The 17,823-nt window shown below is 42.2% G+C and overlaps 1 protein-coding gene across 1 annotated transcript in view; it reads left to right on the top strand.

The window, feature by feature from the left end:
* The window catches only part of GNAS (GNAS complex locus), a 53,868-nt gene extending 37,133 nt beyond the window's left edge, over positions 1-16,735 (top strand). The window contains exons 2-13 of the mRNA XM_052650647.1: positions 2,209-2,281; positions 5,255-5,299; positions 9,563-9,617; positions 9,704-9,823; positions 11,588-11,685; positions 14,755-14,809; positions 14,941-15,014; positions 15,130-15,188; positions 15,297-15,417; positions 15,584-15,714; positions 15,930-15,997; positions 16,222-16,735. Of these exons, the coding sequence (XP_052506607.1) occupies positions 2,209-2,281; positions 5,255-5,299; positions 9,563-9,617; positions 9,704-9,823; positions 11,588-11,685; positions 14,755-14,809; positions 14,941-15,014; positions 15,130-15,188; positions 15,297-15,417; positions 15,584-15,714; positions 15,930-15,997; positions 16,222-16,368 (1,046 nt within the window). The 3' untranslated portion in view covers positions 16,369-16,735. The remainder of the gene's footprint in view (positions 1-2,208; positions 2,282-5,254; positions 5,300-9,562; positions 9,618-9,703; positions 9,824-11,587; positions 11,686-14,754; positions 14,810-14,940; positions 15,015-15,129; positions 15,189-15,296; positions 15,418-15,583; positions 15,715-15,929; positions 15,998-16,221) is intronic.
* Positions 16,736-17,823: the final 1,088 nt, after the last annotated feature.

The following is a 17,823-nucleotide window of genomic DNA, read 5'->3' as shown; positions in this document are numbered from 1 at the left end:
AATTACACAAGCATTAATTAGTGTGGAAGTTTTCCATTTCCTCACTAATTTGGCTATCTGAGTGAATTTGCTAGGTTAAGACCTAGTTCAGGGTCACATATCAACAAAAGAGCTTGATTATAAAGAATAAAATGTAAAGGGCTGTTTTTCCGTTGTGGTGGCGTCTCCTTTGCTTTTGGGGGATGGGTCATGTCTTTGTTCTCCTGGGTCCAGATATATGTAAAGCAGAAAATTATTAAGTGAAAATAAGTCTCTTTGGTGTTTATGCATTTGCAATTACAGTAATTAAATGGTACATATGTTGAGCTGTTGTCAAAAACTTCTGAAGGTGGAATTATGGTGTGTGAATATTAATTGCGTATAATTTGATTTCAAAGTATGAGCCTAGAAAAGTCTAGAATCTTTCCTAGGAACACTCTTGCTATCTGAATAATTTAAAACAAGTGTGATGCAAATGGTACCTTAAATTTCTGACACCTTTGCACAGTGATCATAGTCTCCCCTTAATTTGAGACTTAACTCTGAATGCACCTGGCATCACTAGGCTAACCTGCCCCAGCGGTCCTAGTCCCATTATCATAAAAAGCCTCTGGCATGGGGCTCTGCAGCCGGGGTCAGTGCCATGCGTTTTACATCTTTAAATGGTGATTCTCACTGAGTGATGCCCCTTACCCAAAAAAAGAGTAAACATCATGATGCCCTTTTTAAAAAAAGAGGATCCTCTTTTTTAATTTAATGGAATAAAATTTGAATTACAGGGCCACAAAAGATCTTGCAGTAGTTTTTCAGTTTCTCTGATTTCCTAAATGTGGAAACTGAGGCACAGACCTCTGCATGTAAAAGAGAGGTGCTACGAATTTTAACACGAAATAAGAATATTGGAGATTCAGATTAATATTATGTATTCTCTTCAGTAGTACTATTAATATTTTAATTTGTGAGAGTTAGGCTCATTAAGAGAATGTTTGCTTTGAAATCAATGTTTCTGTGGAAACTAATTTTAACTTTTTACAGATATTGATTACAGCCTTGTGAAAAGGCAAAAGGAGGAGGAATGCTTTGCTCTCTGGGCAGTAAAACAAAACGATAAAAAGTGAAGAGGGGCTACAAAACCAAATAGGTTTGTGTGGGAGGGGGACAAAAATTGTCCACTCAGGATTATTTGTTGGACAGAGTATCCATTTACGGAGGCCGAGAAACTAGCAATCCTCCTCCTAGCTTGGTGGAACTATGTTTTTTTCCATAAAATACATGTTTTTACAAATTTAAGGTGATTTCAAATGGGGTATACGCCCTTTTTCTAGCTCTGTTAGTCGTGAAGGGCTTGGAATCATTGAAAATTCCGTCGTTTTCAGGAATATTTCCCCTTATGATTAAAGTCTTGTCCTTTTTAACATGTTATTAATAGGGTTGTTCTCAAGCACTATATTTAAATGTTTTTCAAGAAGACAGCAAATCGATGCTCTTTCATCCCCCCCCCCCCCCGACCCCCAAATGGTTGTTATATCCAGAGAGTTTACCATAGAAAAATAAAGTTTGCAGTAAAAGGGGGGAGGAGTGTGGAGAAGTGGATCAAATGGCATATTTGTGGGGCTAAGGGGGTGATTTTTAAGTAGCCCAGGGGACAAGAACCCTGCAGACAAAACAGCTACTTTGAGAAAATGTTGGAGAGCTGCTGCGTCAGTATAGATCTGGGGGCGCCTTAGGGGTCTGGGCATTGTCTGTGAACCCTGAGGTATTTTAACCATGAAACAGCTGACAAACAAAGAATTATGTGCCCATATACATTAAGGTGTACATTTTTACCAGTGAATGCTCGTAGTTCAGAGATCCAGTTTCATAGTCATAACTGTAATTTTCCTACCTCCCCCCACCATGACAAAATTGCATCATTCTTTGTGTGCCCACCCCACAAATTTTAAAACAACTAAAAGAAAACACCTAAACAAACCAAAACCTTTAATTCTTGTTTGTTGTTCTGATGGTGAAATACTGCAGGTACACACAAAGTTGGGTGTTTATTTCATTTTTTCTGCGTCGAAATGTCAAGGAAATTTACACGTCTCTTATTTTGCTTGTGTTTTGCGTGTTGCTTCTATGGAGAAAACAGCAGTAGTGTCTCTCTCTCTCTCTCTTCCTCTCTCTCCTCCCTGCCCAAAGTGTGTAAAATGCCTGTTTCTTAACCTGAGACTTACTTTCATTTTCTAGGTGCTGGAGAATCTGGTAAAAGCACCATTGTGAAGCAAATGAGGATCCTGCATGTTAATGGGTTTAATGGAGAGTAAGTGTCAAATCTTTACCAAGGGCACGATCAGAGTATCACATTTTATACTAACCTTTAGGAAGTTTAGGTAGCTTTTAGGGGCTGGGCAGCCAATGTCCGCTTAAGTTTTTCAGCCTACATATCAGGAAAGAGCTCTTTAGGGGCTCTTTTCCTCCTTTTTTACTCTTTGGTGCAGCAACAAACAGTAATAGTTATAAAGCCCCTGCGTTGGCCCCGTGACAGGTCTGCAGTAGGTTTTGGTGCAGTGGGTCTCCAACGTGGCTAACACCGGCCCTGGCCATCCCTTTGCCTGGCCACGCTGACCACTGCAGAGCTGGTCCCCACCCCCAGCACATTTCAGCGCAATGCACCAGTGCAGGATGTTTTAAACTATTAGGGAAACATTGTTTCAATAATATTCTCCCATAAAACAAAGTGGGAAGAGTCAGCCCTTGTTAGTAATTCTTCATCCCCCCCCCCCTCCACTTTGGAATTATCATGGGCAAATCATCATTTCCCTTTTTAAAAATCGATGATCTTGCCTAAAGAAAAGAAAAAGATATTTAAATGATAGAAAGGCTGGGAGTTAGGTACTTCTAGCCAGACCTAGGAGCACTTTTGCCTTTGAAAAGTCCTTCAAGGCATCTTGCTTTAGGACAATGTGACAATACCGCAGTGAGAATAAAGATGAAAAGAGAGAGTGCATATATGAACATGTAAACTATAGGAGAAGAATGCAAATAAGCGGCAGAGGTCTCCCCAGACCCACCTCTACTTTCACGGGGGTGGGAGGGCTGGTAAGGGTCGTCAACCTGACAAACACTTGCAGGCACTAGTTTGCAGTTAACTAGTTGGTTAGCAATCCTATTCCTTTTCTTAAACCTGGGTTCAATTTAAAATTGCATTCCCCTTTAGTTTCCAAAGGGGAGGCTGAGTCAGGGGCATAGTTTTAATTCAGTTATGCACCAACCCTTCCCTCCAACGAACTAATAAAGACGAGTTACTGTCTCCTACTGTGCACTACCCAGGGGGAAACAGATGAATTTTATCACCTATTAGAAGTAAAAGAACTGCAGCAGGCAGCTCTTTATGGAAAATTCTAGAATTTCTTAGACCAAATAATCATGGAGAGGGAAGGTAGGGAACAGGATGACATCATCCATACAAATGGACATTTAGTTTAGGATGCTTTCTAAGTTTAAAATTCAGAGGGATGAGCTCTTTTACCAGTTTTATGAATGGCTCTCCCGATGAGTTAATGGTATGCAAGTACATGTTGATTAAGTCACCTTCACATGTCACAAATCAATTCTGAAATTCTTAATTTGACACACCTTTCAGTAAAGCCCTGCCACCAAAGACTCCTGTCTGTCAATTTAAAAGCCTGAAATAGGCATTTTGCTGTGATATTGTAATTTAAAGAAAAACCTTGCATAATTTTCCCCCCAGCAACTTTCCGGGGAGCGCTGCTTCAGGAGGCTTGTTAAGCAAAAATAATTTGACCATGTCCCCTCTAGATAAATATTTTGATTAAAACTGGATGTGGCCTGCATTTTTAAAAGGATGCAGAGCCACTGTTTACCTTAGCTCAGGTCCAATAGAAGATAGGACATCCTTGAAATAATTCACTTAAAGTTTTATTACTCTGTGGATTGCCGTAAAATTTTTTAATTTTTAGAGAAAAGTTTCTCCCCCCTAAGTGAACCTGTCTGTATAGCAGACGAGGCATTTAAACCAGCACTTCTCTTTTCTGGGTTGTTGGGTTCTTTTTTTGCACACCCCCCCCTCCCCGCCCCCCGAAAGAGGAAGAGACATTCCCAGTTTGCCTGTTTGTAGAGGAAACCATAGGTAATCTCTGAGGATGTTAAATTTAGCCTGTGAAAGTGACATACAGGGGAATTCTTTATGTGAGCCTAGAAACCTTATTTTTATCTCATACAAATGAGCCTCCTTTTTTCTTTTTCCTCTCTGCGGTATTGCAACAAAGGCGGTTTCCTTCTCCACTAGGAATTCCCTGCCAAGTGAGGACATCCGTCCACCCAAGGGGATTCTGTGTAGTGGCTCAGGGTCTCTGCCTCCTTGCTCCATAAACGTGTGCTTTGTCAGGACTGGGCTGAGCTATTACATTTGCCTTAACTGTCTGCAGACTGCTGTGCCAAGTACCTCTGCAGAGTAACCGTGGCATATTAATCTGACCTTCACAAATACAGAGGTCAAATGCGGATTTTCCTAACTCAACGCTAGCTAACTCTCTCCCTTACATTTGAGGGTGGGGGGAGTGCCATTAACACTGGATGAGCTAATAAGCTAATCAATTACAAGACCTGGTAGACAGCTTAAGCCATCCTGTCCCTCCCACCTTTAAGGAGGAGTTCCTGCCAATCACGAAGATTGGGTTTGGGGAGGGAGGGGCTTAGTAGTGGGTTTTATTCTTTTAATTTTTTTTTTTTTTTGCTGTGTGCCTCACAGTCCAGGCACACTTTTAATTGACAATTTGTGGGGAACAGTTACATAGAAATAAAAACATAGGTAGCTGCCCAAGTCCAAGAAGGGAGGAAATTAATAATGCACCAGAAAGTCACGGGCCAAAAATCATGGACCTATGTGTGTTCAGTACAACACGGCGACTGAGGCCTGGAACCATCAGGGGCCTTACACTCTGCTATATTCTCCAAAGAACTGTGAGATAAATCACTGCGTTAGCTCCCTGATGCATGTACATTTAGTGAAAGCACAAGAAAATAATTATCCGTCCCTCCTGTACCTGACGGAAGTCTCCAGAGGGTTCTGCTAATGCTGCAGTGAAGGTGTGGAATTCTTCTCTCCATGGCCTGCAGTCTCAGTAGACGTGCCAATTTAGCCAGGAAGGCGACCTAAGAATGAACGGGAGGATGGCGGCCGTTTGTTTAGGAATGTAGGGAGGCTGTGTGGGGTTTTTGTGAAATTGCGGTGCCTTGCAGATTAGGTGAGCTTTCAATCTCTCTTTAAAAGGGGCGGCGAAGAGGACCCGCAGGCTGCAAGGAGCAACAGCGATGGGTAGGAACATTCAAAAACAGAAAAACTTTTTTTAACACACACACACCTGACACACACAAAGCTCATACTGGGAAACAGGACACAGAGATCCGGGAAGAAAACCAAAATCATTTAAGGCCATCAGCCATCTTGGTATATACATTTGCAAACAACACAATTTCTTGTCATTTTCAGAGCAAGTGAAGTGCAAAACAGGTTTTTTTTTTTTTTTTTTTTTTTGCCATCCTTAAGGTATAGTTAGATTCAGCTGGGGGAAAGCTGTAGATTTCAGCATTAAGACGGTCAATTTAGGATTTCAAACATTGATGGTTTCTATCCCCCACCCCCAGCTCTCCATTTGAATTGGCTACTTGTTTTAAAAACTGGCTACTTGTTTTTAAAACTACTAAATTCTGTCTACCCTGTGGCTGGTCTGATGTTAAAATTTCAGACCTCTTTGGGGGAAAAAAAAAAATCTTTTTATCTCTATTAAAATACGTGGTGCCGCACCGTCCTTAATTGGGCGGGGGGAGATAAATGCTTGGCACCTTGAGGAGGGAGGTCATTATTGAGAATGATCTCGAAAAGTCTCTGGTCTTTTTAAAATTGTCATTTTATCCAGTGGACAGGAAATTAATGATGGCCTCCATCTTTTTCCATTCATTATCAAATTATTTTTTTCCTTCACTTCCTGCAACCGCACTGCCTATCACACTCATGCACACGTACATACACGCATGCCAGGTAACCCTCTCCAAGCACTGCTCTGCGTATTCAGCATGCAGTGAGGGAGCAGGTCTTTGTCCTGAGAACATGCAGAGCCAACTGACTTAGCCTAGGGCACCTCAAAAATAGCTTCTGTGGCTTGGGAGGGGAGGGGCAAAGGAGATGGGGGTCGGGACCAAGTAACTGACACATGTTTGTTCATCTGTTTTTTTTAGACTATATAACCCCTAGATGATGGCTTCAATTTCTCATCTTCCCGGCTATGTCCTATCACACTTTGCATGCTGGAATTGCCCGTCTTAGGAACTTCTAATAAGAATACTATTCTGTTGTGGGGGGTGGGGGGATGGGGCCCCAACACCTAACCTCTAAAGATAACTGAAAAAAAATTAAAAAAAAAAACAAAAAAAAATCAAAAAAAAAAAAACAAGAAAAAAGTAATCCCTAATTGACAAATGCGTAGTGTATCAACCACCCAAAGCATCTACATAAACAGTGATTGACAGCTTACTGTACCAAAAGTTGGCATTTGAGAGCTATGACCCCTCTCTATTGAACCACCTCCCTATTGAAGCACCACCTGTATACTTCCTAGATGCTATGCTAGATCCCTGACTGAACCCTACTAATACCTACTAACAGCCTGCTCTTCTATCTGTGACTCTGTTCTACAAGTTAAAACTTAAGTATTAACAAATGTGATAAATAAAAATTCTCTGCATGTCTCAGCAATCCCTGTATCTTGCGTCTGTCTTCTGTCTTTCTTCTTTCGTCTGTCTGCCCACCAAAAAAAAAGAAAAAAAAAAAGCATAAAGATAAAAAGGTATAAAGGTCAGTATACAACATAGCCTTCCCCTAACACTTGGAGGAGGGGGTGGGCATCTCTTAAAATTTGAACCCAGCATATAAAGCAGCCGTGATCTCAGGCTTTATATATGTTGCGGGTAGCGGGGAGGGGGTGGTTTACAAAATCCAAACAGTACTTCCAGCCCCCACTTTTCATCCATCCGAATTCTGTATGTAGTTGATATACATTTTGATCATTACTTCAAAAACATATGAGGAACTTTATCAGAGGCTGTCACAATCAATGTTAAATTCATTAAGCGATAGTAAAAATTATGATAAACCTGCCAACCCCCAGTATAATATCTCCATCTACATAGTAATTGCTTCAATGGAGGAATTTTTGTTTTAGTATTACACACCCGAATTAGATTTCAGATTTCTATTTTAGCTGTTTTATACTTGATATACTCCCACACCTATTCACATACGTAGATGAATACTGAGCACATTCTCAGAATATCCGTATTTAAGACTGGAAGTTTTCCAATTACCATACTACTACTTAGACCAAAATATCAACCTGAATGAAAGAACCAGGTTTCTGGAAATAACTTTTCTCTTGCTTTGGGCTCATTTGGGCATTAATACCCAGACATACATGATTTTAACTATTGTGGGACCTTAAAACCAAAGCTCCAAGGCACTCATTACCATGGAAATGGAGCTGCTTTCTAATGAATGGGAATGAGACTGTCTTGTGGGGTTTTAACTTTGAATTTCTGTGTGCAATTTGGGAACAAACATGTCCGTTTAAAACTCCAACGTCTAAATACCTGATTTAGGCCGTAGCGCCAGGTCGGGACACGACTGGGGATTTCAGAAATTCACAAACTCACAGAGGGGGTCAGGATGAGATCCCTTTGTATCGATGCTGGTTGCATTAAGAGTCAGGGGTTTGGGGCACAAATCCCCCACTTCTGGTTGGCAGCACAGCTCTCCTGGAGTTCTCCCAACTTGCAGCACTTTTATTAAAAGCCATGAGGGGGTTCCTGGTACCATCTGTAGCCCTGCACCCGCAAAGCATACACCTCTTCAGCCCCTGATGAGGGCAGTACCTCCAACTAGCTCCCCCCATTCAGATACGAGACGGGCAGGGTCTCGGAGGCCAGTTGCACCCTGGGGAAAGGAAGAAATGAGATCACTCGGAAAACAAGGGCCCACCGCTCAAAGGAATATGCAAAAGGCTTATTTTGAAAGGGTGAAAGGCCAAGTTCTCCGGGGAGCGGGGCTTTGCAGGCGATCACATGGCCACACAACCCACCCCACCCCCGGCCCTGGAGCTGCCTCCCCCTCCCCACGTCACACTGACCTCCCGGCTAGGCTGCTCTTACTGTTAACATCCCCTCCCCGCTTGTCCTCTACGCTAATGTCCTGTCGTGTCCTGCCCCTGCTGAGGGGCTACGTGTTTAATTTCTACCTCCACCCCAGTACTGTAGGTGAATTAACCCCGTGAATACATCAACAACTGGATTCCAGAGATTTATTTGAAAAGTCCCCAGCAAGAAAAATATAAGCCCTGTCCCCCTCCTGCCTCTGTCACTGGGACCCTCCGCCCCTCCCCTGAGGACAGCACCTTCCATCTTTGTGACACTACTGTCACCTCCCAGGACCTGATACTCAGTAGGTGTGTCGTGGGTGTGGTCCAATCCCCTAGCCCACAGGTGAGCCACTCTGGGCAATACTGTGGCAAGAACACAGCCCCAAAGAATCTTTCTTGGCTGTGTTTGATGATGGACAGTGTCTGAAGACACACGGGGACAAGCACAATGTCAGGGTTCCCCAGAGTCAAAGGGCCTTTACCTGTGGCCCCAGGGACCCTGAAAGTAGCTGGTTCCACACAGACCACACCTGCCCTGCCAGGTGTGCAAGTTAAAATCAATTAAAAAGTGATGAAGGCACTAACATCTACTTAACTGTGGGGCATAGGCCACACCGCCTCCCTCCCCTTCCCCCTGTAAGTCCCAGATCTTAAAAGACTTACAGGGAGGGGTGGCAGAATTCCATTTTACTGTATTCACATCGAGGGATCAATGTATATTAACATCATCAACTAGAAATATTGTCCACTGCTGCTGGCCGCATCGAGGGACACACAGTGACTATTCCAATAAGTAATAATAGTGTCCTTAAGTCTGTAATTAACACTACAACCTACATTTCATTCACTGCTGGTCCCTATGCTAATCCAGTGACTGAAGAAGCCCCAAGGCACACCATGACCTTTCCGCACCTCCCTAACCCTACAATAACACTTTCCCGCCCCCACCAAAAGCTTCGGGACAGGGATGCCTGGTGTGCTGCAGTCCATGGGGTCGCAAAGAGTCACACAACTGAGCAACTGAGCCCTCAGTAGGGATGCCAATAAAGGCCAGTAGGAACTTTTAGGAAGTGCTGGTATGCAGTGGGGGCCACAAGAGGGTGGAAGCCCCTCTGAATAGTAAATAACCAGTCCACACTTCTGGTACAGTAGCCACAATCCTTATCTAGATGCTTGGGGTTCTGCCCCACTTGGGCGTGTCCTCAGGACACAATGGATGGTTATCATTTGAAACCACCATTATTCAGGAACCTCCAACCTAAGCACAGATCTGAACCCACCACTCCTTCAAGAACAGAATACTATTTTAGTTGGAAAGTCGTGATTGAAACGACACTGTGAGTCAACGTGATGCAATATGATTTTTTTTTTTCTTTTCAATCCCACTGTAGTGAGAAGGCCACCAAAGTGCAGGACATCAAAAACAACCTGAAAGAGGCCATTGAAGTACGTGCCTGGTCCTTTTCTGTCATTTCTTTTAGCTTCCCTTTCAGACAGTGCTCTCCCCCTGACCTTTGCTCCATCATTTTCAGACCATCGTGGCCGCCATGAGCAACCTGGTGCCCCCTGTGGAGCTGGCCAACCCAGAGAACCAGTTCAGAGTGGATTACATTCTGAGCGTGATGAACGTGCCGGATTTTGATTTCCCTCCCGTAAGCCAAGCCTGCACCCCCTCCCCACACCACCAGGGGCCCCCCTCCCCCTACTCTGCCACAAAACTCAGTTTGCACACTGCCAGCAAAATCCAGTTCTTTGACACTGTTAGGAAACAGTTAACCCATTAAGAATCCTTATTCTTTAAATGACAGCAACAGCTAGCAATAATCATTAGGGCTTTAGTCAAGACGGAGGAGCAAAGTTATGTCACCCCTTGTCAGTCTTGACTCACTTCTCTCCACAAGTAAACATCCCAGTTCAATACTTCAATTCCCACTGGATTGGACTGTAAATTTTCACAGAAGAAAAAGTCATGAGTTGTGGCAGCCTTAATTATTCCCTTATACACATCTTGTGACAAAGTACTGTATGTTGAGTAATGGCACAGAAATGCTAATCGTCTAGCGATTGAAACTATTCTGAGATATCAAGGAATGAGAAATGAAGTGCCACTCTGAGTTTTATAGATGGGAGATAGTCTCATTTTAAACAATTTGCCATTTAACTTTCGTTAATTTTTTTTTCTAAAATCAGTCCTTGCCTTTGGCTAAATGAAGTCTTTTCTCATTAATTAAAAAAAAATTACAAAAGGCCCTCACCTAAATGTCATAACACAGGGATTGTCTTCTCTGTTCCCTGGCTGACGTGCAGGACACTTTTTGCACAGATTTGTTGGCTCTGTAAAGAACTATTTTTAGGGAACAGAGAACTGCCCATGCCCTAAGCATATATATATATATGTTTTGACCCTTAGTGAGGGAAGAATAGTTTATAAGAGGGGAACAGGAAATAAGGTGGAAAGATGGGCAAGTTTATAAGGTCCAGAAGGAAAAGACTTGTCTACAGCAAAAACAATGACTTATTGTTGCCTTTTGTCAGGATTTCGTGGGAATTTGTGTTTGTATATTTTAAATGGGTTTGGCTGCAAACTTCTCCTATCCAGGAAGCAGTATTAATAAGTATGGCTAGGTAAATTTTCTTAAATAGGAAGAAATAAAAGAAGAGGCCAGCAGTAAACACAGCATACATAATGCCCAACACAGACTCTTCTGTGATTCTGTAGCTCTAATAGGAGAAAATGCACCAGGATGGTGACTCTTAAGGGTCCTCCCATTTAGCTTTTGACCCTTTTCTTGCTGCATTCACATTGCAGAAAAACCTTTCCTTCCCTTGTAAGGGGAGATTGCCCCATATAATTAAAAATGTTTTTATGTCAAATGACATATGAACCGTGACCTATTGCAGTTTGAAACTAGGCAGAGGTCATTTGCTCCTTTGATTGATAGGCATTGACTGACAAGGTCAGATTTGCCAATAGCTCCCAATTATAATATTTTTTGCTAAAATTCACATTTTCCTGGAAGGAAAATTGCGGTCTCATCACATCTTAATAAATGAGATGTCTTACCTCCATGACATCAAATCATTTATTGGCAAAGTCTCCTAATTAGCTTGTATTCCTCCTAGGTAAGCAATTGGGTGAGGAAAGAAACTTACTCAGTAGTTTAGTTTGGCCCTTCATCCCATTCCCAAAAAAGTACAGAATGAAAACTACCCAAGACCAGTAATCTACAGTAAGAGATCAGCTGGTGTCAATTTCCAAATACGTGTAGCACACTGAAGTTCTGTATGAACACTGACTCCTTAGTTTGCCTCGAAACGGAATAATTGCACCCAGGGTTGGTGGCAGGGTGAACTCTGGTCTCACTGACTGGGAGCAGCCCCTGTGTCTAAACATTCCCTCTCTTGTTCACTTCCAGGAATTCTATGAGCATGCCAAGGCTCTCTGGGAGGATGAAGGGGTGCGTGCCTGCTATGAGCGCTCCAATGAGTACCAGCTGATTGACTGCGCCCAGTAGTAAGTACACTGTCTCCGCATCAGCGTGCACGCGCACACACACAAACACGAGCGCATGGAGAACATCCTAAAAACCACAACTCACACTGTTTAAGTTACTTCTTTTCAGAGAAGCCAGCCTGCAGTTTGAAAGTTGTAGTCCGATTCACTGGTTTTATAAAGCCCTTTATTGCACTTTTTAGTGCAGTGACATTATTTTTATACAAACAGGTAATGCCTGGTAGAGCAAAATGATAATTACCTGCAGTAAAGTGATGTTCATAATTAATTACCTTGAAGTAATTAATTGAATTGACCTCCAAGCATGTGGGGAGATAGGACAGCTTTCACACTTTGGATAAGGTAGAAGTATTGTATTTTATTGCTATAATTTAAAACGTGACAAAGAGGAACAGTGTGGCAAAAATATGCCTCCCCCCTCCTTCGTGGCCAGTCCAGTATTTCTACTATCAGGTAAGTGACTGTAGTAGCTGCTAGAGTCCAATATGTCTAGTTCATCTAGAGTTGGGTGTTGTGTTGAATTCCATCTCCTATCCTTATTGATTCATTCACACTGGGCTTAATTCGAGGATGCTCCCCCCATGGGGTCCTTGCTGTGTCCCTTCATGGGCTCTCTTCCAGTGGATGTGATAAACACAGCTGGAAAGTTGCTTTTTAAATAGTTTATGACCTTGCTTATCCTGTACATAATATAGCAAATATGTGATGTTCAGAGCCATAAAAGATATTTTAAAGGTATCGTTTGTTTGCTGATGTTGCACAAATGTACTCAGCGGTCTCAGTTATCATACATTCTTAAGTTGGATTGTCTTTTATGACCGGAGGAAGGACAAGAGATATTTGTGATGTTTCAGCCTCTCTTATGTAAGTAACTGAAACACACACAATTTTGCTATTGAAAATATTAAGTAACCAGAAACACGGTACCCGGCTGGCTCACAGAAAGCTAAAATTGCATTACTTAGGAGCCCCACGCCTGAGGAACTTATGAAAACCACTTGAATAAACAGGAGGGAGGAAGAGGTGACAGCACTCCAACTGCAAACACAAAGCAAGTGCCCCAAATTCCTGTTATCTACACATGACAAGAGCTTGTGTTAGGGGCTGTGAAGCCTGTCAGTTTCTCTCTCCTTGGCCCTGCTTTCCCATTGGAAGTGCATTTGATTATTTTCAATTGTCACACATATAGCTATTTTGTGATTTCATATACAAGCAAATCTGTATATTTTTTCAACAAGTGAGAAAAAAAAAGTCCATCTTGGCCAGTCTCTGTGACCCCCCCCCCAACCCCCACCCCCTCTTCAACAAAGTCTCTGATTTTCTCAAAAGTTTGAGCTTAAAGCTGGAAGTGCTAATTATAGTAATGCAAAACAAATGGAAATCCTGGAATTGTTTGCCTTTTGTAGTTTGGATCCAAGTCAGAAGTACAGGTACAAGATTAGAAGGATTTAACCACTCCAGTTTGGAGTGCTCTGGGAGGGGGTAGGGTGTAACAACTTCATTAATTAACAGTTTAGCCAGCTTTTTTTTTTTTAATCTCACACCATTTAAAAGTTTTTTTTTTTAAAGCAACACTCAATTACTCCTGCAACTTTATCTGAGAAAGGCAACATATGCAGTTTATGGAAAGTTTTAAGGAAACTCTAAGAAAAAGAGAACACAGCTCAAATTTTATAAAATGTCTTCCCCAGCCCAATGATTGGAAAGCAGCTCTGCCCCTGCAGTGACCAGTGTGTTTCTGGTTTCACTGCCTTTATGTTAAAAAGTTGATCTACTGCTACCTTGCCCATTTCTTAAGGCGCCTGTTTTTATTTGTTGAGCCGGGGTTTGGCTGGCCCCACTCCAGATGTCTCTCTCACAAGATTTGGTGCTGATGATCTATTTTTAGAGCTGTGGTTCTGTTGCCATGGCAACATGCTGGAGGCCAGGGCGGCTGGGGAGCTATTTCTGGACTGGTACTGTAATGTAAGACTGATTGGGCAAGTTAGTATATCCTCTAAGCCAGACTAACTTTAAACTGGTAAAAAGGAAGGAGGAAAGAAGAAAAAAAAAAAAGGTACAGAATTTCTTTAAATAGACTTTTCTTTGTGATTTTTCTTCTCTGATTAGCCCCCTTTAAAATAATTCCAGACCCCTCCCCCCAAGGGGGAAAAAGAAAAAAGCTGGTTTTAACATTAACACAGTAATCAGTGTTTTAAAAGTTATTTTTCCTAACAGTGTTATCTAGTCTGGCAACATAAGCAAGGTACTTTTTGCTTTGGGGACAGTGTATAGCTGTGGAGAAGGAGGTAAAAAACACTGCTTTTCCCCTATAAAGCTTTCTCATCGTTAAGGATGGCCCCTAAGGTCTCCACCCCTCCACTGTGCAGGCTCCCAGCCTGAATAAGAGCCCCTAACCTGGTGGCTGTGAGGGTTTTTGAAAACACTAAAGTTTAATATCTGGACTGTGCTATTTCATAGACCAAGTAGAACGGAAGGGAACGTTGTGTCTGTTTCCTGTTCAGTGTGGTAAGGGCCCGGCCCCTTCTTACAAATAGAAGGAAGGGATACCCTTTCTGAGTAACTCGGACAATCTCATTTTCATTAGTCTCTTGGGAGGGAAAAAAACCTTGCTGCTCTTAAATGTGCCATTTTTTTCCATTTTTTAAAACACCGCATGACAGGAAGAGTCCAATTTTCATCCTACTTGCCATTTTAACCAAAGCCAAACAATTTGAATTTAATTCAGTCATTATCAAATGGCACAAAATCAGTCAGCTGATTGATCTGCACAGAACCAGCCTTTTAAAATTAAAACAAGGCCAGGAGAGCCCACTCCTAGTTCCTGATTCCTAGACGTACTACTGCTCAGCCAGGTACATTTATCTTATATTCTCTTTGCTCTAACCTCTCTAAAGCATAAGCTTGGAATCATAAGTTTAATGAACACAAGAAAAATTCCCACTGACTTAACGCCATGTAACTGTGGGGTGATCATTTCCATTAGCTGATCGTTACAGAGAGGCAGGAATAGTGGGTGGGCAAAGTGGCATGAGTATGTGGTCACCCTGGTGCATCTTTTTCTCCCAGCTTCCTGGACAAGATTGATGTTATCAAGCAGGATGACTACGTGCCCAGCGACCAGGTACGCACACATTCTCACAAGCAGAGGACTTGGAGCCCTCTGTCCCAACTAATTGGCAACTCCAGATTGGCAGTTATTAATGAATGTTAGTTGGTTTCGGTGAGATCCCTTGACCCAAGATTCTGTTTTAGGATCTGCTCCGCTGCCGTGTCCTGACTTCTGGAATCTTTGAGACCAAGTTCCAGGTGGACAAAGTCAACTTCCAGTAAGTAAATGGTTCCCTTTAAAAAAAAAAAGATATCTTGACGTTCCTTCTGGTAGGGAGAGTGGTGGACCAGTGTCGGCCCTTGGAGTGACCAGGTATCATTTCTCTCCTGTAGCATGTTTGACGTGGGCGGCCAGCGTGATGAACGCCGCAAATGGATCCAATGCTTCAATGGTACGGAAGCCGAGGGCTTCTCTGCTCTTTAAGGACATTTTGCTTTTCTAGTTGTTAAGGATCACTTTCCCTGCTAACATGCGTTATGTTTGCTTTCTTGTGCTGAAGATGTGACTGCCATCATCTTCGTGGTTGCCAGCAGCAGCTACAACATGGTCATTCGGGAGGACAACCAGACCAACCGCCTGCAGGAGGCTCTGAACCTCTTCAAGAGCATCTGGAACAACAGGTTTGTGCAGTGACGCCCCCCACCCCCACCCCCCCAATCTCCTTCCTACTGATGTCAGGGTCAATAGAAAAGAATCTTGTACAAGTTCTTGTGCAAGCATCTCAAACCACTTGCAAAAAGAATACTCTCTTTTCCTGGGCAATAAACCCGCTTCCCTCTTTCTTAGATGGCTGCGCACCATCTCTGTGATTCTGTTCCTCAACAAGCAAGATCTGCTGGCTGAGAAAGTCCTTGCTGGAAAATCGAAGATTGAGGACTACTTTCCAGAATTTGCTCGCTACACTACTCCTGAGGATGGTACGTATGGCCTTCTGCAGTTGATTAGTGCCCATTGGTCCCATAGGGTTTTGCATATGTTAAAGATTTCTATTGATTTTAAAAATGAATGATCTCTAACAATGGAACTACACTTCCCCAGCCACCACCACCACCACACTATAAGGGGTCTATAGGGGGAGCAAAAGAATCTCATTCTAATTACTTAAGTAAAAAAATATTTATATTCTTTACAGCGACTCCCGAGCCTGGAGAGGACCCACGCGTGACCCGGGCCAAGTACTTCATTCGAGATGAATTTCTGGTGAGTAGAGACTGTTGTTTACTTAATTCTAAATCTGGGGATCAAACCATCCAGTTCCTCCATGTTATTTCACCGATAGCCAGCATGACTCTTAGCCTTTGTGCCCTTCAGTTGGGGATTGTTTCAACATAACGTCAATAACTAGCGGGCAGAGTTTGGTAGATGACATCTACTGGTGAGTTACTGGTGAGGGGTCACTGACCACCATTCCTCTGTCCCCACAGAGAATCAGCACTGCTAGTGGAGATGGGCGCCACTACTGCTACCCTCACTTCACCTGCGCTGTGGACACCGAGAACATCCGCCGTGTGTTCAACGACTGCCGTGACATCATCCAGCGCATGCACCTCCGTCAGTATGAGCTGCTCTAAGAAGGGAACCTCCAGATTTAATTAAGGCCTTAAGCGCAATTAATTAAAAGTAAGATATAATTGTACACGCAGTTGATCACCCACCATAGGGCATGATTAACAAAGCAACCTTTCCTTTCCCTCAAGTGATTTTGCGAAACCCCCTTTACCCTACAGCTTGCTTAAATATTCCAAATTTAGAAAGCTTAAGGCGGCCTATAGATTAAGATTAAGAAAAAAAGGCCACAAATGTTCCCTTCTCTCTTTAAGTAACTAAAATATAATAGCAGCAAACAGAAATAAATAAATGAAATAAATGAAACAAATGAAATAAATATCGTGTTGTGCAGCATTAAAAAAATCAAAATAAAAATTAAATGTGAGCAAAGATGTGACTCCTGTGAATTATTTGCGGTTTCGAGCAAACATGCACTATTCAGGGTTTGGACTACATCAAAAGTTAGGAGGCCCCCATGTTTAGGTGACAAGGCCCCAAGGTTATAAGTGGATGTAAAATCTTCCCATACTATTTGTTGACCTAATCTTGGGTTTCTGAAAATGATTTTCAGACAATACCAAATGATCACCTTGTCCTCCTCCCAAACCGATGCCCTGAAGACAACCATTAAGGTCCATCAAAAAATTCTATACTTTGAGCATTGCTGCCCTATCCAAGTATTCTACCAATTTATACCTTTATATACTATCTTATGGTGTGTCTACTTACCTACTCTCCCCAAAATAGGTGTCTGCTTTTCAGCTCTTTGTCCATCCAACAGCTCAGTTGGGTGGGAGGAATTTAGTAATGCAGTTTCAAATCAAGTAGATTTACTCAAGAAATAGTGTAGAATGTATGTTAAATCATCACACTGTATACACTGAATATATTAAAATTTGTCAATTATTAACTCAGTAAAAATGATGGGAGGGGTGTGGGAGGTAGGGGGTCGGGAGGAATAAACCTGGTATAAAGCTATCAAATAGTTATAAACAAATGGTGTAGTGATTTGGGGAAAAATTAGGCTGGATCCCTATCTCATTCCATATGTAAATGATCTCAATGTACAGCAAACATGTATGTTTACAGAAAGTTACTTTTAAAATGGCTATCTTTACAGTTAAAATCTTGGTTTATAGACGGCCTCTCTAAGCGTGATGTAAGATTTAAAAAATTTAAATGGGGGGAGGACTGTAAAAAAAATCAAATATGAGTGAGGGCAGGGGTGGAAACTGGGTAAAAATATGTAAGAAAGGATTCATTTCCCTAATAGGCAAAGAGCTCTTAAGAATTAATAAGCAAGCCCATCACAAAAATGGGCAAGGTACATGAACAAGCAATTTTACTTTTTAAGGTACAAATAAGTAATTACCTCTACACCTCATCTCATACACAGATGAACTCAGTGGGTCAAACACATATGTTTAAATACAAAAATGTACTTTAAAAATGGTGATTTTTACAATTAAAATCTTAGT

Source organism: Budorcas taxicolor, chromosome 13 (assembly GCF_023091745.1).
Source record: "Budorcas taxicolor isolate Tak-1 chromosome 13, Takin1.1, whole genome shotgun sequence".
Lineage (NCBI taxonomy): Eukaryota > Metazoa > Chordata > Mammalia > Artiodactyla > Bovidae > Budorcas > Budorcas taxicolor.
The sequence above is the reverse complement of the archived record's forward strand: the minus strand, read 5'-3'. Positions and strand labels throughout refer to the sequence as shown.